Source organism: Stegostoma tigrinum, chromosome 40 (assembly GCF_030684315.1).
Source record: "Stegostoma tigrinum isolate sSteTig4 chromosome 40, sSteTig4.hap1, whole genome shotgun sequence".
NCBI lineage: Eukaryota > Metazoa > Chordata > Chondrichthyes > Orectolobiformes > Stegostomatidae > Stegostoma > Stegostoma tigrinum.
The window spans coordinates 7,964,925-7,990,326 of record NC_081393.1 but is presented as its reverse complement, the minus strand read 5'-3'; the positions used below and the strand labels follow the sequence as shown (position 1 = coordinate 7,990,326).

At 43.7% G+C, this 25,402-nt stretch overlaps 1 protein-coding gene across 2 annotated transcripts in view; it reads left to right on the top strand.

Annotated features, from left to right (window-relative positions):
- LOC125447996 (cytoplasmic polyadenylation element-binding protein 2-like) overlaps positions 1–25,402 on the top strand; it is a 49,857-nt gene that overhangs the window by 9,776 nt on the left and 14,679 nt on the right. For both annotated transcript variants that reach the window (XM_048522843.2, XM_059641224.1), the window contains exons 2-6: positions 4,874–4,964; positions 8,275–8,442; positions 12,708–12,797; positions 16,699–16,817; positions 20,261–20,375. In XM_048522843.2, the coding sequence (XP_048378800.1) occupies positions 4,874–4,964; positions 8,275–8,442; positions 12,708–12,797; positions 16,699–16,817; positions 20,261–20,375 (583 nt within the window). The remainder of the gene's footprint in view (positions 1–4,873; positions 4,965–8,274; positions 8,443–12,707; positions 12,798–16,698; positions 16,818–20,260; positions 20,376–25,402) is intronic.

Sequence of the window (25,402 nt, the reverse complement as noted above, 5' to 3'; positions counted from 1 at the left end):
GTTTCATCACCTTCAACTGTGCTGAAGTTGTACAGGACAAGTGATGGTGAAGAGGTTACAGTGCTCAGTTATGGGAAATGCCTTTATTCCGGTCAAAGCCAGTGAGACTGTACACCACTGGTTCTTGGGTGTGTTTCTGGAGATGGTGGCCAGATATGAATAGAGACGTGAGGTATGAAGGACTGAAGGTTTTTGTAATGAGCAGAGGGTTTTGGGAAGCAGAGTTGGAAAGATAATTCCCTGCAGCTGATGAATCTAAAGAAAGTGTACACTCATTTTAAAGGCAAGAATGAGAGAGCTACCAAACATTTGGCAGAGGTTTCATAGCCCAGATGGACTCTTGCATGATACCTTGTAATGACTGTACAGTCAGAATGCCCTGATAATCTTTTTCCAAAGCACTGTATCTTCCTGTCTTCAGAAAGACTTTTACCTTTTCAGTCTCAACAAGTACAGTTCTCTGATTTGGCCACTCCCTGTGAAAAAGCACTGTATGTTCCAGTAAATAATTGGAATTAAAGTAGAACAATTTGATATCATTTCATTTGTTGAAACAAAGGATTGGTGCAACTTCCTCCCTTTCTGTTTTGTGGGAGGGCCAAATGAATCTTCTCAGAGATTGTTGGTCGTCCTCCCCCAAAAAAGCTTCATGGGTTGTCATATTTCTGTGTTGGCTATCATTAAAGGGAGAGTCAAGAGAGTGGCTAGGGAGGCAGGTTGGTTTGTTCCATCAGTGTGAGCCCTCTGTTTAACAGCAGTGGTTAGGGAGGAATGTAAAGCATTCAGTTACAAATTGTATTCCAATGGTGGGGCAGGCTTGAAGGGCAGAGATACCAACTTTTGCTCATAATCCATATGTTGGTGCATATGCAGAGGACTTCCACTACAAAACACAGCACAGGAATAACTCAGTCCCATCATGCTGGCATTGTCTACTGCATACTCAACTAGAACTGGTAAACCTACTGAGAAGCACCATTTCTGCAGTTCACCGTCACCACAGGTCAAGCCTACCACTTGACTGAAATTTCCGCTTTTCTGGAAAAGTCTTTGCTGGAAGCCCTGCTGGGTTGCGTGGCTTTGTTCTGACCTCAGACCATATCACGCAAGAGTTTGATCTGTGTGGACAGACGCTTTGGGAGCAAGGCCTACATTTCTGGCCCAATGTTTCTCCAAACCAGTGCGGAAAACCTGCTATGTGGGTTGTCACGGGTCAAAAGAAGTACCCAGCAGAGGATGAGGATTCGAGAGTCCTGCCCTATTTCTGGGGAACATTTGAGTAAGAGGAGACCATCCAGACCCTTGAACCTGCTTGGCCATTTGATAAGAATATACCTAGATAGTAACTTTGCCCTATATCCTGTACTGAGTACAGGAGATAAAATTTACAATTGATATGGCATCAAATAGTATTTGTAGATGAAAGTTCCAAGTTTCTGTTACACTTCCAGCAATTACCATTTTGGAATTTCACATTGAAAGGTCGTAATCTAATTATAATACGATTCTCCTTTGTATGAGACTCTGACATCATTGGATGCATTCCGACGATACCTGCCACCCATAACTTGAAAATCCTTATCGATTGGCTCTTTAACCATTTCAGTTGCAGAAACTGTCCCTGTATCCCAAGCCACATCTTTTGTCGATCCAAGAATTCAAGTACAGATGTCTTTATATGCTCCTGACACCGACCTTTTCGCTCATCAGGTTTTTGCAACGAATGGGAGAAATAGTTTGAGGGAGCAAGCAAGCAAACTTGTGTTAAAATACCACTTTTTAAAAAAATGCAAACACCACTGTAATGTAGAAAATGCGTGAGCCGGTTTGCACACAGCGTCCCTCAAAGCACTTTGAGTTAAATGACCAGGTAATCCAATTTTGCCTTTTCATTAATATTGGTAGGAGTAAATTCTGGCCAAGATGTGACCCTGCTTTGCTTGGATTCATTTGTGTCCTGAGGTTTTTGTGGTACATGCCGGAGAGATCAGACAGTGTTTCTGTTTAATATCTTATTTGAAAGATGCACTTTCAACAGTGCACCTCTCCGTCAGCATTGCACCAGTGTTTAGTCTGGATTCTTTGCTCCAGTCTCTGGAATGGAACTTGAACCTATGTCTGTCAGAATTCTATGAGAGTCATGACGATGGAGCTAGCTCTCTGCATAGCAATCTAATCCCTTCCTCTGGCTACTCAATCTCTAGTTCTAGAAGTTTCTTTCCCTCAGGTGACCATCATGTTTCTATGTTCGAGACAGAGACTGATGGATTTCTCCATCTTTTTTTTTCTGTTGAACCTTCTGGCTCAGAGGCAGGGACAATTCTAATGCCTGAAAGGGGCCCCACATTGACTTCTGGAGATTAAACAGAGAGACTAGAACAAGAGACAGTTTTAAAAAAATTTAGAGGCGTCTGTTTTGCAATGGCAGTGAAGAGATTTTTTTCTTTCTTTGCAGTTTGTTGGTCTGTGTTATTCTCTTCCCTGGAAAGCAGTGGGGGCTAGTTCATGTGATAAGCGAGCGGGTTACTGGTTAGCAAGAGAAGTGTTATATGGTACAGTCAGGAGAATGGAGTTGAGACCACGAGCAGATCTGCCTTTATCTTGCTGAATGGCCGATTCCTGTTCCTCCTCAGTTGAAAGTTACAAAATACACTGAAGGATATGGGATAGTGCGGGAAAATAGAATGAGGCAGATTATTGCACATGATGTAGGTGAATGGTGGAGCAGGCTCAAAGGAGCTAAATGGCCTTTTTCTCAAATTTTAAATATTGTACATTTCCTTGTGAAATAATGGATTTTCTTTGCTTCCACCACCCTTGAAGTTGGAGAGTTGCCATGCATGAAATAAATTCTTGGCGTATCCCAGCTGCATCTTTTGTGAATGCCTTGAATTTGTGTTGCCTAATCCTGTGGTCTTTTTTTAACATGGACCTGTCCAGTGGTGTCGAAATGCACCTCTGAATGAGGTGGGACCTGAACCAGGCCTCCTGGCCCATAGATAGGGATGCTACCGCTGCACCTGAAGGGCTTTGTTGCCTTTACACCATTAGCTGTTTGGAGGAGCAATTTTATAGATGTGGCCTAGTCAGCCTATACAGCTGACACCCTCTCCCGTGAATGTGTTGCCTTCGCTGACAGGCATTTAGATCTGCACTTGTCCAATGCAACTCTGGAAGTAAAATACATTTGCTTTTTATGCGAAGCATCTTCATCCTAATAACTTCAATGTAACTTATCCAGCAAACTCATGGAACTGATCAAATTTATTGATTTAAATCGGTACTGAGTGAGATAAATCACATGGGATTCCAGTTGTCTGTTGAGAATGACCTTGAGGGGTCGTAAGAGTGAAAGGAGGTGGACATTAGGGGTCAAGTTTCTGATCAGTGCCTGGTGGGTACTTCTGTCCTGTCAACCACTGCTCACTGTGAGAGAAAGGCTTTTAATAGCCTGCAACAGCTCCCACCCCACCATGGCAAAAAAAAATCCATTGATCCTGTGTGTGCTCTCGTGACGAATGTGTTAGGTATCAGGTCGTGCTGGCAGCTTGTGTAACCAGACCAGAAGGGTAAGATTACAGTGCAGAAGGAGGTCACTCGAGTTTCACTCAACTCAATCTCAGGCCCTCACCCCAAAGCCATGATATCAACGACTGCCACACCCCCACCCAATTTTCTTAGCTCAGGTCAGCATTGCCAAGGTAAAGAAAGAGGACAGACGAGCATACACCTTCAGCAAAAAAAATTGGGAGGAAGCTGCAGAACAGGCTGTATGACTGGCCTTGTTGATGGGAGCTGGCTGGTGTTTGGTTTCTTCATCCTACAGCTCTGTAACCTTCTCATCAACCCTGCCAGGTTCTGTTGTTCACCAGTGACTCAGCTGCTTTATTCAATATCACAAGCCTCCTGTGTGCATTTCACAAAGTGCTGTATTGCACTGGCTTTCATCGGTCTCATTCATTTGGCAAATGACATCATTTAAGGTCAGGAGGAAAAATTGAGGAAGAGGAAAATAGAATAATAGAATGGATACAGCACAAATCATGATCATTCAGTTCTTTTAAGAACAGCTCTTGCTGCCCCTCCCCCCCCCTTTGCCTTTTTCCTGGCAATTCTCTCTTTTCCTTCAGGTAAAGATCCTGTGTTTTCTTTTCAGTTTGCCTCCAAAACACAGAGGAGCAGTGCAATTCAGGTCCAAGCGACTGACTGCATTTAAAAATGACTTCTTTCATGTTGCCATTTGCTTTTTTTTGACAATCATAAGTCTGTATCCTCTGACTCCAAACCCTTCAGCCAACGGGAACAGTTTGTCTTTAACTGCTTTTCCCAAATCCTTCATTATTTGAAACACCTATCGAGAGTGAACTGATTAGATGCCTCCATGATGAGATAAGGGAATGATGTGTCATGTAAAGGCGAAGGTTGATGTAACGAAGATGCTTCCACTTGCAGGCAGAGCCGGAATTAAGGCTGTAAGTACAGGACAGCCATTCTTCAATCCAAAAGAGCGTATATTACTTGTGGATTCAACTGTACTCTGGTGAATAGAAAAAAAACTGTGGTAAGGGACTTGGATCATCTTCCAGGCTCCCATAAAGATTGGCCTCCTTCCAAACACAGTGGGAAGCTTCTGGTACCTATGGGCCTTGACACCAAAAGTCTGCAATGTCCAGGGAGGAGAGGAAATAACTAATTAAAAGATAGTTTCCACCAAGAATAGTGTTGCAGTACGCACTTGTTTTAAGGAACGTGCTATCAGCACTGGTTTGTAACATCGAAATGAGCGATTGTAACTTTTTTGCATCCTGTGCGTTGTTCCCATCTCCTTCCTTGGTTTAATAGTTTCTTTTTTCAAAATGTTTTTCCTTTGCAGGAATGGACACACCCATATGATACTTTCAACATGCACTCACTGGAGAACTCCCTGATTGACATCTTACAGAACGAACAAGAACCACTCAAGGGTGAGTCGCATGGCCATCTTGACTTGTGTATTTCCCCCATTGAATAGTTGAGCTGGTACTTCATTCATGTGGTCATTTTTATGGGTCTACTGAACTGATATGCATTTGCATGAGTCTCACAGTGAGGTAATGGGTGCCACATGCAGGAAGTATGAAAGAGGAGTGGTGCACGCATACAAAGAAATAACTGCATTTGCATAATGCCTTTCACAACCTCACAATATTTCCCAAAAGATTCTTGAAGTGATGAGAGTAACAAAGTGTGCACAGCAAGATCCCACTATCAACCAATGAACTGGTCGTGATTATGTCTTTACCTTAGCAGTGCTGGGTTTGGTCTTGTGAATTGGGGAAGGGCATGGTGCAGCAAACAGTGTGCGCTGACAATCTAGAATATGTATTAGCAGTTTGTACATCTGACTGTAAGCTTACAACAGGGCAACAACTGGGGGAAAACAGATGGCAGTTAACGATTAACTGGAGTTTATAGAGTAGCTTGCACAATCAAACAAGGCCCCAAAAGAATTTATGGACAATGTCCTGGAAAAAATATGGTCTCCATGCTCCGCAACAATTTAAGAGTAAATGTTAAATCTTCTGGAAGTGTAATGATTTTGCCATAAAGGGTTGCTTTGACCTTGGGAGATCTATCTGACTTATCTTCAGTAGTATCCATAGGAACTTTTATATCACATGAGATGGGGTCCAAAGTTTAAAGTTTCAGCCCAAAACCGATTCTAGGACTCTTTTAGTCCTAGTGGACTGCCAATCTCCCTTTCATCTGTTGAAGTTTCTAGAGAGGGATTTGAACCCACAGCTTTTCTGACTTGAGAGTGTAGGGTGGTACTAGTTAGCCGCAGCTGAGTTGAGTTCAAATGCAGGTTGGATTTTAAGGTGGCCTGATAGGAATCTGCAACTACTGCAGAGCCAAAGAATCAAAGAGACTATTTGGTTACTTAGGAATGTTCCAGCAACAGTAGATTCAGCGTTGTGGGATTTGGTTTGATTTGACTGGATCCGGAGCTGGTACTGACATGATAATCAAATAGCACTCCTTGTGTGGTGCAAAGTTTGTTTGCTTGGAATCAGTGAACTGCAGAAACATCAGCTTGCCATTGAGCAATCTAGGAGACTGCCTCCTGATTGCTAGAGTGCTCTGTCAGACAATGGTAGACAGTAGACGGTTTCACTGTGGATGGGGGAGACTGCTGTACTGCCCATTTCACATGTTTAAGAATTTATGGCTGGGCACTGGTTTCAGGAGGGGAGAGACAGCCCAGTCTGCTGGAGAAACTCTGGCTCAGTTGTTTAACAAATAGGACAGGAGACCGCCGGGCAGTGTTCCAAGTTCCTGATGGCTGTTCTCAACCTGCCACAAGCAGCTGTTTGACAGCACAAAGCACACAAACAAGGTGGGTGGGGGGGGGGGGTCGGGGGGGGAGATCAATCATTTGCTTTCGCCTGAGGGATTAGGGTGACTTTTGTTTCAGAATCTGCATCTGTTTCATCGCTGGATGACCAAATCAAACATAACACACCAAGAGTGGTCTAACCCCAATGCCTAAGGATGAAAATCTTAGCTGAAAATACAATCTTGTATTGAGGGTAGCTCGGATCAATTAGCTTCTCAGTGAATGAGCAGAATTTCCTCTCTTCACCCATTACTGCAATATTTTCACCTTCAAGAAATAACATCTAGCGGAGGCTATTTGATCCTTTGAGTCTGTATTCGGCAAGATCATGTTTGATTTTTCTACCTTAGTTGCACCTTTGTGCCATATCTGTTGATATCCAAGATCCATTTGGCTTTATTTCATGTCTGCAGGTCTTCAGGGTAAAGAATTCTGTTGATTGATGACCCTCCAACTGTAGAAATTTCCAATCCTTTCAGCTCTGCAGAGCTGACACCCTGTCCTTGGACAGTGAAGGTCTGGTTCTCAAACCTCGAGCCAGTCTAATAATGTATAATACTTTCAATGTAGTGTTCGATTATATAACTTTACAACTTTGTGACATTTCCTCTGAATGCTGCCAGTTAGTTGGTCGACCTGAACTTCTGCTCAACAAGGAACAGTTTCCCTGCCAATACCCTCAACTCTTTGAAGTGGAACTTTACTCTCCCAAAGTCATGCAGTGGGCTGGGAAATCTGTTCTGTCAGGTCAGTTGTGGCCATCCTTTATTGCAAAATATGATGTCAAGGACAGAAACCATGCAGTCAACTGAATCTCTCTTTCTTTTCTTAAAAATACCTGCTCAGTTTAGATCTGTACCTCCAGCTGTTTCTGGGGTCCGGAAGATTATTCTTGTTTCCGAGCACGCATTTCAGTTGCAATCTAAAAGAGTTCCCGTGGAACCTGATTGCATCACGTGATTCTGGCATCTGTTTTGATGATTTAAATAAAAACAGTTCAAATTTCCTCTCTATTCCTGTTCTGTGATCTCCGGAATATGGAAAACTAGCAGCATGAACAGGCCAATGGATCTGTGAAACCACGTGTGTGCCATTTTGTCTAGAAATGTATCAACCCCTGTCTTGAATTTCCTTGATGACTAAGCTTTACAGTGAAGAATTCCAAATATTCACGAAATATAAACTCCTGCTCATCTCAGTCCTAAATGGCTTCTTATTTTGAGACCATGACCACTTGTTTTAGACACCAACCTTTTGAACAATCAATTTGAAATGGAACGGTTCCTCCTTACGTAGTCTGTAACTTTTCTAAAACAAAACACTTGTTTTCCTTCCTTCTATTTGATCTCACCCTTAATCTTCTGGAAAGAAAATGATCTTTAGCTCTCCCCACCTTCCCCCCCCCCCCCCCCCCCAACCTCTTGGGGAAGGTAGCCAGAAGTGTGATGGAAGATAACAGTTTTAAGGAGCAGACAGAGGAAAAGTTCAGGGGGGAAGTTTCAGAGCTTCAGGCCTTTAGCAGGTCATGGTATTTCTGCCAGTGGTCGAAGGTTCGAAAGTAAAGTAAAGTAAAAGCCAGAATGAATGGAGCATAGGTTTTTGAAATATTGAGGAGCTGAAAAAGTAGTAAGAGCTGGCACAAAAGAAGGGGCAAATCAGTCATGATTTTATAGAATGACAGGGCAGATTGGAGGTGCTTAATGGTCTATTCCTGCGTCTATTTCTTACATTCTTATTTCAATAGTATTGTGGATGTAGGTTACGAGGCAGGGGAAAGCAGGTCAGGGAGGGATTTAATGGCCAAGTAATTTGAGGCATTATGTAACTAAGAGCCAAAGAATTTCATGCCGAATAATCTGGGTGAAGTTCAATAGCTGTCCATTTCTCTTGTGCTGCAGGTCGATCAGCTTTGTTCCCTGTTGAAGATGGTTTCCTTGACAATAGCCAGGGTGACCAATCTTTATCTTCAGGCTTGAACTCCCCAGCTCTCAGCCAGAACGGGAAATCAGGAGAACGATATTCCCGAAAGGTTTTCGTTGGTGGTTTGCCACCAGACATTGATGAAGGTGAGTTCAAGATTCTTGTGCATGGAACATGTTGTGCTTGGACTTTTTTTTAGTCAGGCCTGAAGGTTAGCAAATGAAGTGTAAACATCTGTCTTGCTGGAGTGGCTGACAGTTGATCTTTTGAATTTCATTTGAAAGTATGGCTCACAAAGCACTCTGTCTGGAAGTTGCCTGTTCCATCACGTTGGTAACGTGTGTTGGGTTGCACAGGGTCGATGTGTACAGACCCCATTCCTTCAATATTATAGTGTGTAGGAAGTCCAACCTCTCTCACCTTGAATGATAATGTAAGGGAGCATCATGGTTCCTGACTCGAACACTAATCCTGCAGCCTGGACAAATAACCCACTGTCGTAAGTTCAAAGGAAGGGTCTGAGGAATGGTCACCAGACCCGAAACATTAACTCTGATCTTTTTTCTTCATGGATACTTCCAGACCTGCTGAGCTTTTCCGGCAACTTCTGTTTTTGTTCCTGATTTATAGCATCTGCAGTTCTTTTGGTTTTTATTTGTCATATATTCAAAGTCTACTAAAGCGTTTAAATTCAGCTCATAAAATAAATCTGCAATAAAATAGAGCATCAATTATTTTTTTCCAAGTCACAGTCCCAAATAGTTCATTAATTTCCTTTGGCAGAGGAATCCTGCCCTCCTTCCTTTAAACAGGCCTATATTGTCTGTGTGGCCTTAGAGAAACCAAATTGCCATTTGGCATGAACTCCAAATCACTGACTGTTCAAGAATCTTTGATTGCAATCCTGGACTTCTTCCCAAACAGCACAATGGGTGTACCTACACCATACAGATTGCAGTGGAGTCGCATTGGAAGGTGATCCCATCAGCAACTTCTTCAGGGCTATCAGTGAAAGAAGTGCTCCTTTAGTAATTGAGGCATGTTATGTCTTTCAAAAAGGAGAATACCTCCCTTGTCATTTGGACGATGCATGGGAAAATCCAGAATTGTTGAACGAACAAGGTGAAAACAGAGCCAATCAGCCTTTTGATGAAGCAATCCAGAAGTATTCTCTATTCCAGAAGTATATTCCTCTATCCTTTTCTGCTTCAACTCATTATTCAATTCCCTCCAAAATATCAAATTAGTTTGTGCTTGTGTCAACAAATGTCACGAGAAATGATCATTTTAAAATTTATAAGGGAAGTCAACTTTTCAAAAACAAAATCTCCCATTGTCTTTCCACTGAGCCACAACTTTCTGCTTGTAATTGATTTCCCCACCACAGACATCACCCAACTAAATATACACTTCATAGCTTTGTATAAAGGTACAGCTTGAGTTAGGGTGAATATTTGTTGATGTTTACCATGACGTTTTTAATCCCTGCTCTGCAAAACGTAAACTGTCATTGAGTGCTTCTCAATAGCCACATTGTACCAACGCTCTTTCAGTTTTCTGACCAGCCACATCCTTCCATTTAGTGTGTGCTCCCCTTCCATATTTCCTTTCCTAAAATATATTGCCTCATACTTGTCAAATTGAATTGCATTTATGCCGTATAATTGCAGTGCTTGCAAAAGGATTTAACTCACCTTTGAGGCATCTGGTTAGTTGAAAAGACGTTGTTCAGCAAGCAGTGCAACATTACAAGCAACTGTAAAAGAGAAAGTCAGTTTTCACGTAACAATTATGGGAAGAACATGGTTGTTCCTAGCCTATAATCAGAACCAATGGACAAATTTTGCATTTAGCTGCTTTTAAAACTGATTGACAGCATGACCCTTGGCTTGTCAAAGATGGAGCTCCGTGGAACATGTAGGGGTCCCTGCTGTCCATGCACAATACGAAGGCCCTTACATTTGAATAACCCCAGATGTAAAGAATTCAACATAAATTCATACAATTTGTGGCTATGTTTGCAGAGCTTCCCACTGGTGGGAAAGCTGCTCTTTCTAGACTGGACTTTGCAGAACTAACACTTCCTTTGGTAGTTCACGGGAGGATGGAACATGCAAGGTTACACTTGAATGTGGATGTCTGGTTGTCTTGTTGGAACCACTGACATGCATAGATGGACAGCTTTACTGTTAATCCAAAGTTCAGAAATCCCTGGCTGTCCAGAACATGTGCTCCGTGGTGCAGCTGAGAGATTGGGAGAGGGGAAAGAACATTTGCCGTTCCTCTTTGTTCCTATTATTTCTCTCCCTGTGAATCTAAGTGCTTACTAAATCTTACTAAACTTAGTCTTATGTGCACACACCTGATAGTAACCCATGTTGGTAACAAGGACTTAAGAACCAGACATCATTACAGCACCTTCTCCATCATCCATCATTTAAGGGGAAGTAAATTTACCCCAAGTTCTTTAGTTGAATCTTGAACAAGGCCTGAGACATGGGGAGTATGGTATTTCATCATCCATAAGTAACCTTAGCTCATCTGTATAAGAACGAAATGGGGAGGCAATGGCCTAGTGGCATTATTGCTAGACTGTTAATCCGGAGAACCAGCTAACATTCTGGCGAACCAGGTTCAAATCCTGCAATTAAGAATCTAATGATGACCGTGAGCCCATTGTCGATCGTCGGAAAAACCCATCTGGTTCACCAATGTTCTTTAGGGAAGGAAACTGCCATCCTCATCTGGTCTGGCCTGTATGTGACTCCAGACCCACAGCAATGTGGTTGACTCTAAACTGCCCTCTGGGCAATTAGAGGTGGGCAATAAATGCTGCCTAGTCAGCGACACCCTCAACCCGTGAACGAATAAAGAATAAGGAAACGCAGCTGATGCTGGATGATGAAATAAAAACAGAAAGTGCTGGAGCAATCAGCAGGTCGAGTAGCATCCGTGGGGAGAGAATCAGTGTTAATGCTTTGAGTGCAGAATCACTTCTGCTCTGGAGTTTGGAAGAACTGTGACTCAACAAGTAAACTCTGTTCCTCCCTGCACAGATGCTGCTGGTCCTGCTGAATCCTTTCAGTACTTTTATAATTTTCACTTCTTGTCTCACCCATCAATAGTTGGTCAATGTCTTCATTCAGACGTTTAAGCAGCATCTGCCCCAACATGGGTCCGTCTGGGACTCCAACAGCCATCGGGACCCCATGCAGAATCACAACCATTCAGAACAGCTTGTGGGTCGCTAAGCTGTGGTCAGATTTTTCACATTCTAAAAATCTGCCTAGAAACCCCGCAGGACTTCATCTTAGTTTGTGATATTTTTAGTGCATGCGGACAAAACTGTATTCTGGAAATGAAGAGATGTAATAGTCAGAATAGCATCTTCCACACAGTCCAGTCCACTGGTGACATAAAACCTTGTCTTGTCACTGCTGTTCCCTACAGATCTATGCTCTTGAGGCAGTTCGGAGCTTTGGCTTCCTCGTGATTCACTGACTGGTTGAGTCAATCTAAACAGCGAATTAAAAATTGTACACATAGAACATTACAGCACAGTACAGGCCCTTCGGCCCTCGATGTTGTGCCGACCTGTCACACCGATCTGAAGCCCATCTAACCTACACTATTCCATGTACGTCCATATGCTTATCCAATCACAACTTAAATGTACCTAAAGTTGGCGAATCTACTACCGTTGCAGGCAAAGCGTTCCATTCCCTTACTACTCTCTGAGTAAAGAAACCACCTCTGACATCTGTCCTATATCTTTCACCCCTCAATTTAAAGCTATGCCACCTCGTGCTCGCTGTCACCATCCTAGGAAAAAGGCTCTCCCTATCCGCCCTAACTAACCCTCTGATTATTTTATATTTTTCAATACAGTTGACATCCTGCCCCTTTTTTACATGACTGTTTGCTGGTGTGATTTCAGGAGACCATGCGTATCATCCTGATGCATCATGAGCTGTTGCAAACCTGAGCAAGTGGCTTGCGGAATGGAGGTCCCATTTCCATAGGCACCTTTGGGTGAATGCTATTTGCGGTAGCGGACTGTAACGTGTATGACTAAAATTAAACTTGTACATCCTTAGAGTCATTACCAGGAAGCCCACGCGAGATGAACATCGATGTCTGATGATTCCTTTCTGATATAATTGAGGCAGAGGAATGGGGAGGCATCTTGCCCAATATTTGGCACTGTCCCTGTTCATACCCTTTCTTACCCAACTTGGGTCAATCTGAGATTTTAAAATTAACTATTGACCTGTCATCAATTGCCAAATAGTGGAACAGTTCAAAATTTCATCAGCTGTTAGGCGTCTTAGTTGTAACCCTGTGTGTTCATTTGAGGAATGGAAATGAGAGGTAAATGTATCTGATTATCTATACTTTTATTTCTGTTTAGATGAGATAATCGCTACTTTCTGCTGTTTTGGACAGCTCATGGTAGACTGGCCTCACAAGTCGGGAAGTAAATCCTATTTTCCACCCAAAGGTGAGCAGTTCTATTTAACTGAATTGGTGTTATCATGATCCGTGAACTGTCCTTTCACAGAACTTGGGTGAACCACAACACCAGCTTGGTGAACAGTACCTCATGCAGAACGTAGAACCTGAAGGTTAGAAAAGGCATCGATTGGGTCCTTTTCTGGCTGCAGCTGAATTGGTTGGATGTAGATAAGGTGAATAGCCAAGGTTGTTATTCCCTGGGCTGGGTGTGGGTGGGTTAAAGGGACCTGAGGGGCAACTTCTCCACACAGAGGGAGGAATGGAACGAATTGCCAGAGGAAGTGGTAGATGCCAGGTACAGTTACGACATGTAAAAGACATTTGGATGTGTACATGAGTAGGAAGGGTTGAGAGGGATATAGGTCAAACGAAGGCAAGTGGGACTGGATTGTTTTGGAAACTTAGTTGTCGCAGACAAGTTGGACTGAAGGATCTGTTTCCGGCTGAAGGCCTCAACAGCTCATCTGTGTCGGGGACTTGCACTGGCCTGAGTACCTTGGATAAGATTGCGCTTAGGTTCGCGCCTGCTCCTGTCTGTGTCTTCATAGGAGTCAGAGTGGGTCTGAAGTCTGCTGTGCAATTGAGTTAGACCATGGCTGATTGGCCCCTCAACACTGTTTACTTGACTGAATTGCACTTCCCTTGATCCCTTTACCCAAAAAATGTCTGACCTATGTCTGTCTTGAAAATTTCAAGTCGTCGCAACACTTTGGGGCAAGGAATTCTGGACTTTCGTGACCCTTTGTAAAGAAGAAAATGCCTTACGGTTTGACTGTGAAATGGCCAGGCTATTATTCTAAAATTGTGTCTCTGTTTCTGAATTCTGCACAAAAGATAGTAATTCTTTTCTGAACTGTTGAATCTCTGGCATCTTAAAACTTCTTTATTTCTCCTCCTTTCTTATCCATCTAACTTTAGACAGGCTGTCATTGTCAATGGCTTCTGTTCCACCTTTTATTTCTGGTGTTCCCCGAGGATCTATCCATGTCTGTTAACCTACATGTTCCTCTGTCATGAAATCCCATGCCAGGTCCCACATGAACTTCACCTGCCACTTGTCTTGACTTCTTCGCCGACTTGAATTTGTCATGCTGCTCGTCTACCATCTTGTCCTACATGAATGGAAGTTTCCTCCAACTCAATATTACGAAAACTGTAGGCACTTCCCTTGGTCTCGAGCACGACCAGTGGTCTACGAGACTCATCACAGAATCATACAGTACTGAAGAGGCCCTTCGGCCCATGAAGTCTGTACCACCAAATCTACACTAAGTCTACACAGATGCCACTTCCCAGCACCAGGCCCATATCCTTGGATGTTATGACGCTTGAAGTTTTCGTCCAAGTGCTTTGCAAGGGTTGCAGGTTGAGCCATTTCAACTATCCACCCAGGCAGTGCATTCCAGATTCTCACCACCATCTGTGTGAAAAATCATTTCCTCAGATCCCCTCTGCACCTCCTACCTTTCACTTAAAACTGTCTCCCCTTGTTCGTGACTCTTTAATGAAGGGCAACAGCTGGTTTCTACCCATCCTATCCATGCCCCTTCAATCTGCTAGACCTTTGTCAGGTCCTCCCTCAACCTTCTGTCCTGATAAGAAAAGCACCCAACCTTATCCAGTCTCGCTTCACAACTAAAATGCTCCAAGCCAGGCAAAATCCTGGTGAATCTACTCTGTATCCCCTCCAGTGCCAACACATCCATCCTATAGTGTGGTGACTAGAACTGTACACAGTGCTCCAGCTGTGGCCTCGCCAAAGTTCTGTCCAGCTTCAACATAGTTTCCCAGCTACTATAATCAATGCCACAACAGATAAGCTCAAGTGTCCTGCAAGTGGCCGCCTTAACTGCCTTATTAACCTGTCCCACCATCTTAAGGACAAACACCTCAAGATCTTTCTGTTCCTCTGAGCTTCCTAGTGTCCTGCCATTCTTGGAGTACTCCTGTTTTCACCCTGAGAAGAGTTTATGACATACGCATGAATCGCTATGTTCCAGCTTGGTAACATCACCTGACTTCCTCACCTCAACTTCTGTTGCTGAAACTCTCATCCATGCATTTGTTACCTCCTGACTTTCTATTCCAGTAAATATCCTGTCCAGATTCAACACTCCACATCAGTTGAGGCTCATCCAAAACTCTGCACATTTCCAATCTTGAGGTATGTCTTTTTCCCCTGTCGCTCATGCACTCACTCACTGCATTGCCTCCTGTTCAAGTAATTCCTTGCTTTTTTTTTAAACTGTCTTGTTTGTTTTCAAATCCTTCCATGAGTTCACTCCCCTGTATCTCAGTTAATGTTTCCTGCACTTGAAACCTGAGAGATCTCTGCGCTCCCAAGTTCCTCAGCATTTGAAATTTATTCGCTGCTCCATTGATGGCTGTGCCTTCAGCCAAACAGATTCTGAGCTCTCAAGTTCCCATTGCAAAACCCATGTCTCTTCTGTGCTTTTAAGCATCTCCTTAAAATCTATTTCTTCAAGCAATCTTTTGGTCATCTGGCGAAATATCTCCTGTTACTCAGGATAACTTAGCTGCATTAGGGCCGTTTAAACAGTCCTTGGATAAGCATATAGATGATGACGGGATAGTGTAGGGGGAGGGGTTTAGATTAGTTCACAGGTCAGCGCAACATCGAGGGCTGAAGGGACTGTTCTGCACTGTATTGTTCTGTGTACTATAAGATTTTATGAATAACTTCAGTAACGTGACTCTCAATGTTTTTGAATGTGAAAGCCTCTATATAAATAGCACTTGTTCATGCTAAAACCCTCTCTTTTTTTTTGTTACAAAGGATGGTGGTGTCTCAGTGGAAATGTCATTGGGTTAGTAATTAGAACGGAAATTAATGTTCTGGGAATGTGAGTTGGAATTCTGGTCTCCCTGCTGTAGGAAGGATCTTATGAAACTTGAAAGGAATCAGAAAAGATTTACAAGAATGTTGCTAGGGTTTGAGCTTTCGGGAGAGGCTTAATTAGGTGGAGCATTGGAGGCTGAGGGATGACCTTATAGAAGTTAAGAGGCATGCAGATGGTGAATAGTCAAGGTCTTCTCCTCCGGTTGGGGGAGTCCACAATTAGAGGGCAAGGTTTAAGATGAGAGGGGAAAGATTTGAAAGGGACCTAAGGGGCAAGTTGTTTCATGCAGAGGGTGGTGTGTGTATGGAATAAGCTGCCAGAGGAGGTGGTGGAGGCTGGTACAATTACAACGTTTGAAAGGTATCTGGATGGGAACGGGAATAGGAATTGGAAGGGTTTAGAGAGGTAGGGCCAAATTCTGGTAAATGGGACTAGATTATTTTAGGATATCTAGGCAGCATGGACAAATTGGACGGAAGGGTCTGTTTCAGTGCTGTATATCTCAATGACTCTGACATAGTGAAATTTGAATTCACTAAAAATCTGGCCCAGTGGTGAGCATAAATGCTGCTGATTGTTGTAAAAACCTGTCTGGTTACCTAACGTCCTTTCAGCAAAGAAATCTGCTATCCTTACCTGGTCTGACCCACTTGTGACTCTGGGTCCATAGCAATGTAGTTCACTCTTATCCACTGTCTGGATAATTAATACCCACATTCCATGACCAAATTTTTAAAGCACTTATTGGCTTGACCATTCCAATGCATTCCTGGCCAAGCTTCCTGCAGTCCACCTTCCGTCAATGTGAGGTCATCCAAAACTCTACTGCCTGTGCCCTAGCCGTCATGGGAATCCAGGTATATTTGCCAATATCTTTCTTTTCTGTGTGTTGTAGAAGGAGAATACTCCTAGGGGCTGGTGGTCAGTCGTCGTTAATTTTCTTTTAAATTGATGTGTTCGAAGTCCCTACAGGAGTGAGTCAGGGCAGACTTTTATTTGCTATTGACTGTGTCTCTTGTTTTGCAGGTTATGCCTTCTTGTTGTTTCAGGAGGAGTGTTCTGTCCAGGTTCTGATTGATGCCTGCTTTCAGGATGACGGTAAACTCTATTTGTGCGTCTCTAGCCGCACAGTCAAGGACAAGCCGGTGAGCATGAGAGTTGCTAGTTCTTTGTCATGTGCCCTGTGCCTCTGGAGTTCTGAGCTCTGGAAGCTGTTCCAATTATAACACCTTTCTAGAAATGAATTCCATCCTCCACAAACTGAGACATTACTGCTGGGAATTAGGATAGTTTACGTTTTATGCACTACCCCACCTTCCAGTTCAAGTATGGCACATCTTCAATGTATTATGAAGGCCATTTCTGCACTGCCACATCCTGGTACAGAAGGTTGATGGTTTTTTTTTAATCAGTGACAGATGTTCCCTCTTAATTACATCCATCATCATGTAAGATTGTTGAGTGAGGTACATCTTTCTGCTTCAGGCTGAAGTCCACTCGTGCCTGGTTGACAACGTGAGTCACGTTGGTGGGAACTGTAAAGGTTACACATGTTTTCATCAGGTTGCATTGGATTCTTGAGCACAGAACAGACTCTCATCTTTGTCAAACCTGAATTTTAAGGAGGCACAGTGTGGAAATAAGGAGTGTCCTATTTGATCGAGAGGTGAGGTGGAATCTCTTTCTTAGACGTGGTTAGTCTTTGGTCTTCTCTTCCCTAGACAGCAGTGGAGGCTTGATCATTGAATATGTTCAAGGCGGAGTCAGACAGATTTTTAGTTGACGCAGGAGTAGTGGGGTTATGGGGGACTGACAGCGAAGTGAAAACCCCCATCAGATCAGTTATGATCTTCTTGAATGCCAGAACAGCACTGAGGGGCAAAACAACCTCTTCCTGCTCCAACTTCATATGATGATGTTCTGAAAGATCAGTTGTTTCCTAGATATCTGACATCACACTTACTGCAGTTCGTTAGGCTATCTGGGTGCTTGAACTCGTGTGTCTTAGAAACCTCCTCCTCTCCATCAGGTAGCTTCTATGTTTCCATTTGTATTTTGAGTGAGTAATGTTTGTGCGTGTGAGGAATGCTTGTTGTCACTTTGTTTCTCATGTTACTGTTCGGTTACGTTCTGTGTAGCTGTGTTTGGGCCCTCGGTAACATGCAGTCCTGTCAAGTCGGTTGCATTCATTGACTGAGGGGATGGAATTGGTTGCAATCTGAGACAGAAGTTGCTTAGCAACATGAAAATGGACCCGTATTCGAGTGAGTTCTGGGGTTAGAGGAAGTGCTTATCAGTTGAGATGGGAGCCTGGGTTTGCTGCACCCCTCAGATAGTAAGCAGGGAGTGAGCTGCGGCCCTTCGTTGGGGAATAGAGATTATGGTGGAACCTGGGGTAGGTGTTGGATCCGTTGCTCCTTAATTGCAACATTGGTCGAGATTAAGAAATTAAGGGCAATTTTACTTACTTTTTCTCCCCGTTGTAACAAAAACATGCCTTGCAATTGTACACCTTTTAGGTCCAGAGGGAAGTCCAGCACATTGCATGGCTTGGCTAATGAAGTCCTTTTGAACAGAGAGATAATAGGAACTGCTGATGCTGGAGAATCTGCGATAACAAGGTGGAGAGCTGTTTGAGCACAGCAGGCCAGGCAGCATCAGAAGAGCAGGAAAGCTGACGTTTGGAGCCTTTTTTTTTAATCTGAAGAAGGATCCAGACCTGAAACAGAGCTGAAGGGTTATTTTTGTTGCAAAGGTGGAAATACAGCTGCCAGTTTGCACACAGCAGGCTCCCAAAAAGAGCAGCAAAATATTCGCTACCTCCCTGCTATTCTTCAAAATATTCACACGCAGTTGATGGGCCTTGGTTTGCTGTCATATCTGGAAGACACCATTTTTGAAAGTGCAGTAATCCCTCTGTATTGCAAAGTAGCGTCAGCACAGACTTCTGTGCTGAGGCCTTGAGTTGATCTTGAAGCCAAGAGTGTACCCAACCAAAACACAGCTGGTGCCCAAATACGAAGATATCGATACTTGTGACATTGACCAGAAGCTTCTCCTAACTAAATGGTGGGTAGTCCGAAGCCACAGACTTGGGTTCCCATCAAAAAGTAAAACCTTATTCCCCAGCCAGGCAGTCCGTCCTTGTTCCTGATCACTGACTGCAGCTGAATCAGACCAGTCAGAATCTGGCGTCCGTTTTGACTTGGCTTGGGTTTTTCACACCTGAAACCATGCTCACATCCACCTTGAACATCGCCTCTGCCCTTGACCTGGCTCGTTTGCTGTTGAAAAGCCCTCAAACGTGTCTTTGCTGGCTCCACGCCTGACTGCTCTAAAGCTTAATGGGCCCACTTGGCACCTTGGATGCTTCATATTTGTCAAAAGTTTCGAGAACCTTAACTTGTGCCAAGTCAGTTTCACCCATCATTGAATTCTAATAACATCACTGCATGAGTTTCAAATTCTCTTCCTTGTTCTCAAGTTCTTCTGTGATCGTCCCTCTACCATCTCCTCCAAGCCTCCCAGAGATTGCAGGGCTCCTCTATATCTAGCTTTTCCTTCTGTCTCTGGTTTTCACTGCCCTACCACTGGTGGCTGCGCCATCTGGTGCCTGGACCCCAAATTCAGGAATTCCTTCCGCAAGCAGCTTAGAACTCTGTGTCCGTCTGAACCTATTAACTGCTTATTTGAAGGTTAGTTCTGACCTAGTTTTTGGTCATGTGCCCTCTTCATATGGCTGAGTGTCAAGTTCATCTTGGCAGCTGTTCCTTTGAAACACCCTGGGACGATCTTCTGTGTTCGAGGTGTTGTGTAAACAGAAGTTGTTGAGGAAAAATAGATTGGAGGATGAGCTGGATGTTGTGTTGGAAAATGGATTTGCGATCAGGCAGCTGTCCCTTAATGGATAAATTGTCTTTTGCCTTAAGACTGGGGGCAACAATGTTAATTATGTGGGCACCCAGGAGCAGAAAACAGATTTGGATGTTATGGAAGGTGAAACTCTTGAGTGCCTGCAGGCTTAGTGTGAAGCAAAAAAAAATTCAAAACTGTATTGTCAGGAGCCTACAGTGTGCAGCTATTCTCCACTGTCTCTTTTTAAATGTATACTGGGAATAGCCACACCTTCGACAAACTCCAGTAAGCACAATTTTTCCTCATCTTACACAATGAACATTGAAAGTGACTGGAAAGAAGCCAGACCCAAGAGAGGGCATTTAAAAGCATCCTGTGCTGATTGATTTACAGACATCCTTTCCATGCCTCTGCATCTCAGCCTCCTGTCCCTCCACTTTCTACCTTACCCTTGTTCCCCATTCCCTCTCACTCCTTTCACTCCTGCCTTTGTGTGCACGGATCATTTATAACATTCCCTGCCTCCACTGGAGCAGTAAATAGATTTTAATTGCTGGGCTGAAAGGGAAAGGTTCATATACTGTTGGCTGAGCAGTGTCTGCTTGCACTGTGGACCTGTTGTAGTTAATGGAGAACAGTGCACACAGGATTCAAACTCTGAATCTGCATTTTCTGTTAGTCTAGTCTGCACACTAGTGGTGTTCATTTGGATTTGCTTTCCTTCTGGCTTCAGGTGCAGATCAGACCTTGGAGTCTGAGTGACAGTGACTTTGTGCTGGATGGCTCACAGCCGCTAGATCCCAGGAAGACCGTCTTTGTGGGAGGGGTACCAAGACCCCTGAAAGCTGGTAAGTTACTGCACGCCATTGAGTTAAGCACGGTGATTGACAGAGTGTGCGCAACAAGTCCTGGTTAACTCAGAGGTGGGGTAAAACAATTCCCTTGGGCTTTTGCTGAGGAACTGGTCAGGTGCAGTGAGAGGTTTCAAGTCTTGATGCTTGTGTAAGAAGTAGAAAAGATAGTAGTGTGGGACACATTGCAAACAGATGGAACAGTGTTTGATAAACAAAGCAATTTCAAATCTGACGCCAAATCCAGTTTTGCTACTTAAATGTGTAACTATGTCAGACCACAATTTTGACGTACTTAGTGTCGCAAAGAAGTGTTGCAAAGCAATAAATGCAGCTATGTTCTTTTTATTTCCTGATCTGGGCACAGCATCAATACTCAAATTCTTGTCTCTCTAAGCAGCTGGTAAAGGGAGGCTGCATATTTTTCTAGGTCCCTAGTTACACACACTCCCAAATCATTCATTATGACTGACAAGTATGTTATGACCCACCCTCAACAGGGTCTAGTGTTTCTATCACTGGACAGTTAATCCAGAGGCCCGAAGTTCCGGGGACCCAGGTTCGAATCTTGCCATTGGCAGTTGGTGAATTAGAGCTCACTAAAAATCTGGGATGAAGAGTGTAATAATGACCATGAATCCATGGTCGATTGTAGGAAAAACCTGCCTGCTTCAGTAATGTCCTTTAGGGAAGGAAGCTGCTATCCTTACCTGGTCTGGCCTACGTGTGATTCCAGACCTCTGGGCAATTAGGGACAGGCAGTCAATGCTGGGCTAGCCAGTGATGCCCTCATCCTGTGGATGAATAAAAGAATACTTGGAAAAATGAACTGACTCTTGATGTGATCACAGCAGACAAAGTTTAACTTTTTGTTGGAATTAATTTAACAGAGAAGAGAGATCAGGTTCCTGCACTAAACAAGAACGAGTGTTTATTATAAATCAGTAATAGGCAATAGCAATAAGGCAACAGCTGTGAACTACTTGTGCATGGCTCACGAAATTAAAATTGTAACTTCCTTTTTAAAATTCCAAATACACACATGACAGTCATAAATGAAAGAAAACAATGATTTTATGGTTGGAGGCTCTGTTGAGGTGTTTGTTTTGCTTTTGAGGACTTTATGTTCTTAAGTCTCTTTTGTCTGACTTCGTTCACTTCTTTGCAGGAGGTACAACATTTGTACGCTAACTACAATGTCTCTTAGTTACCTGTTGAAGACAAAAGCTTAAAGCAACTAATGGGAGAAAATATGGGGTGCTGGGGTGGGGGGCAGAAAGGAGGTGGTGATAGAAAAGGAGAGAGTTAGACCACCGGCCCTCCCACAGTCGAAAGGCTTCTCAGTAATTGTTCACACCCACATGCTATTCAGCTTTGCAGCAATCAATCAGAGTTGTCGCCAGGCTGATGACTTTTGGCATCTGTGAGTGGTCCCAAATCAATCTGCTACTTGTTCCTGGCCAAATTTCACTGTGCATACACATCAACCATGTGTTGTGTAATTGACAAGTGCCTCTCCTGCAACTGCTTGAACAAAACAGCAATATAAATATCACATTGGGGACTGCTACAATTTCAAAACTCAATGTTTTTTCTCCCCAGTGTGGTCCAGCATCTGAAATACAGGAAATGGAATGATGGGGTCTTTACAGTGTTGTACACATTTAACCATAAATAGCATAGTTCCTGTGAAGCGCTGTCTATCAGCTTATTAACTGCTAAGTCTGTAACTAAAATGTCTTGAACCTAATTCAGTTTCCTATTTCAAGATCACCTTGGCTATTGCATTTTATAATGGCATTGACACAGTCAACAAGTATAAAACAGAATGCCCTGTAACTGCATCCACTGTACCCGGTGTGGCTTCCTCTACATTGGGGAAACCAAGTGGAGGCTTGGAGACCGCTTTGCAGAACACCTCCGCTCGGTTCGCAATAAACAACTGCACCTCCCAGTTGCAAACCATTTCCATTCCCCCTCCCATTCTTTAGATGACATGTCCATCATGGGCCTCCTGCAGTGCCACAATGATGCCACCCGAAGGTTGCAGGAACAGCAACCCATTCCGCTTGGGAACCCTGCAGCCTAATGGTATCAATGTGGACTTCACCAGTTTCAAAATCTCCCCTTCCCCAACTGCATCCCTAAACCAGCCCAGTTCGTCCCCTCCCCCCACTGCACCACACAACCAGCCCAGCTCTTCCCCTCCACCCACTGCATCCCAAAACCAGTCCAACCTGTCTCTGCCTCCCTAACCTGTTCTTCCTCTCACCAATCCCTTCCTCCCACCCCAAGCCGCACCCCCAACTACCTACTAACCTCATCCCACCTCCTTGACCTGTCTGTCTTCCCTAGACTGACCTATCCCCTCCCTACCTCCCCACCTATACTCTCTCCACCTATCTTCTTTTCTCTCCATCTTCGGTCCACCTCCCCCCTCTCCCTATTTATTCCAGAACCCTCACCCCATCCCCCTCTCTGATGAAGGGTCTAGGCCCGAAACATCAGCTTTTGTGCTCCTGAGATGCTGCTTGGCCTGCTGTGTTCATCTAGCCTCACATTTTATTATCTTGGATTGCCCTGTAACTCTAGTAGGAGACTATATGTGCCATCAGCCAAATTGCACACTGATTTGTTGGGGGTTCATTTTTTAAGGTATGGGATTAAAAGCAGCAAAGGTGTATCAAACTTGTGTTAGATCTTTATTTGAAAACACCTGCAGTGCTATGTGCAGCATGTCCATATTCTAAGAAGGTATTAGACAAGCTGCAAAAAAAGTGATGATACTGAAGATAGAATTGCGAGGTTATTGATATCAGGAAAGATTGAACAAATTCCTTTTGCCAGAAAGGAAAAGCCTGAGGGGTGACCTGATAAAGGTCTTGAAGATTTTAACATGGTTTTTTCAAGCAGTCATAGCAAAGGCATTTCCAGTTGTAACAGAAACCAAAACCAAGAGCCATAAATGTGGTAGTTAGGAGTAAATCTAATTGGGAAATATTTTTATCCAGAGTGTAGTGTTATGGAAGAGATATTATTAATTATATGATTAAGTTGGAGAGGGTTCAGAAGAAATTTACCATGTAGCCAGGAATGGAGGGTTTGATTTATAAGGCAAGTCTGACTAGGCTGGGACTTTTTCACTGGAGCGTAAGAGGTTGAGAGGTGATCTTAGGGAGGTTGATTAAATCATGAAGGGTACAAATAAGGCCTATGGCAGGTATCTTTTCTCTAGGTCGTTGGGTTTCAAGACTAGAGGGCATGTTTCTAAGGTGAGAGGACAAAGATTCAAAAAGGACGTGGGGGCAATTTGTTTACACAGTGGTTCATGTGTGCAATGATCTTCCAGAGGAAGTAGTGGACGTGGGTACAGTTACAACATTTAAAAGACATTTAGATAAGCAAATGCAAAGAAATATTTGAAGGGATATGGGCCAGTCACATAGGCAGGTGGGGACTAGTTTAGTTTGAGATCACTGTCTGCGTGGACTGGTTGGACTGAAGGGTCTCTTTCTGTGCTGTTATGACTATATGAGAATGTGAAACTCGGTGCTACATGAAATATGACAGAGGTGAACACTAGAGCTGCCTTTAAAGGAAATCCAGAAGAGGCTTGGTGGAGAAAGGAATCCAAGAATGTCTTGACTAGTTTTGATGGTCAATGATGGGAGGAGGTTTGTGTGGATCACGAACAATACCAGTTGTGCCCAGTGGCCTGTTTCTGAGATGTACATGCCATCTAACCATTGAAACCCTGAAACCTAGAAAATGAATAGATTGAATCTGTTCACATTTGCGTAGCACAATATACATCCAGCAATCAAAAGTAAGTAGAAATCTTGATTATGACAAAGAACAAAGAACAAAGAAACCTGCAGCACAGGAACAGGCCCTTTGGCCCTCCAAGCCTGCGCCGATCAAGATCCTTTGTCTAACCTGCCATCTATTTTCTAACGGTCTGTGTCCATTTGCTCCCTGCCCATCCACGTACCTGTCCAAATATATCTTAAAAGACGCTAACGTGTCTGCTTCTACCACCTCCGCTGGCAACGCGTTCCAGGCGCCCACCACCCTCTGTGTAAAGAACTTTCCACGCATGTCTCCCTTAAACTTTCCTCCTCTCACTTTGAACTCATGACCCCTAGTAATTGAGTCCCCCAATCTGGGAAAAAGCTTTTTGCCATCCACCCTGTCTATACCCCTCATGATTTTGTACACCTCAATCAGGTCCCTCCTCAATCTCCGTCTTTCGAATGAAAATAATCCGAATCTACTCAACCTCTCTTCATAGCTAGCACCCTCCATACCAGGCAACATCCTGGTGAACCTCCTCTGCACCCTCTCCAAAGCATCCACATCCTTTTGGTAATGTGGCGATCAGAACTGGACACAGTACTCCAAATGTGGCCGAACCAAAGTCCTATACACTGCAACATGACCTGCCAACTCTTGTACTCGATACCCCGCCCAATGAAGGAAAGCATGCCATATGCCTTTTTGACCACTCTATTGACCTGCGTTGCCACCTTCAGGGAACAATGGACCTGAACACTCTCATCTCTCTGTTCATCAGTTTTCCCTAGGACTTTTCCATTTACTGTATAGTTCGCCCTTGAACTTGATCTTGCAAAATGCATCACCTCACATTTGCCCAGATTAAACTCCATCTGCCATTTATCTGCCCAACTCTCCGGTCTATCTATATTTTGCTGTAATCTCTGACAGTCCCCTTCACTATCAGCTCCTCCACCAATCTTAGTGTCATCAGCAAACTTGCTGATCAGACCACCTACACCTTCCTCCAGATCATTTACATATATCACAAACAACAGTGGTCCCACCACAGATCCCTGTGGAACACCACAGGTCTCCAATTTGAGAAACTCCCTTCTACTACTACCCTCTGTCTCCTGTTGCCTAGCCAGTTTTTTTATCCATCTAGCTAGCACACCCTGGACCCCATGTGACTTCACTTTGTCCATGAGCCTTTGGGGAACCTTATCAAACGCCTTACTGAAGTCCAT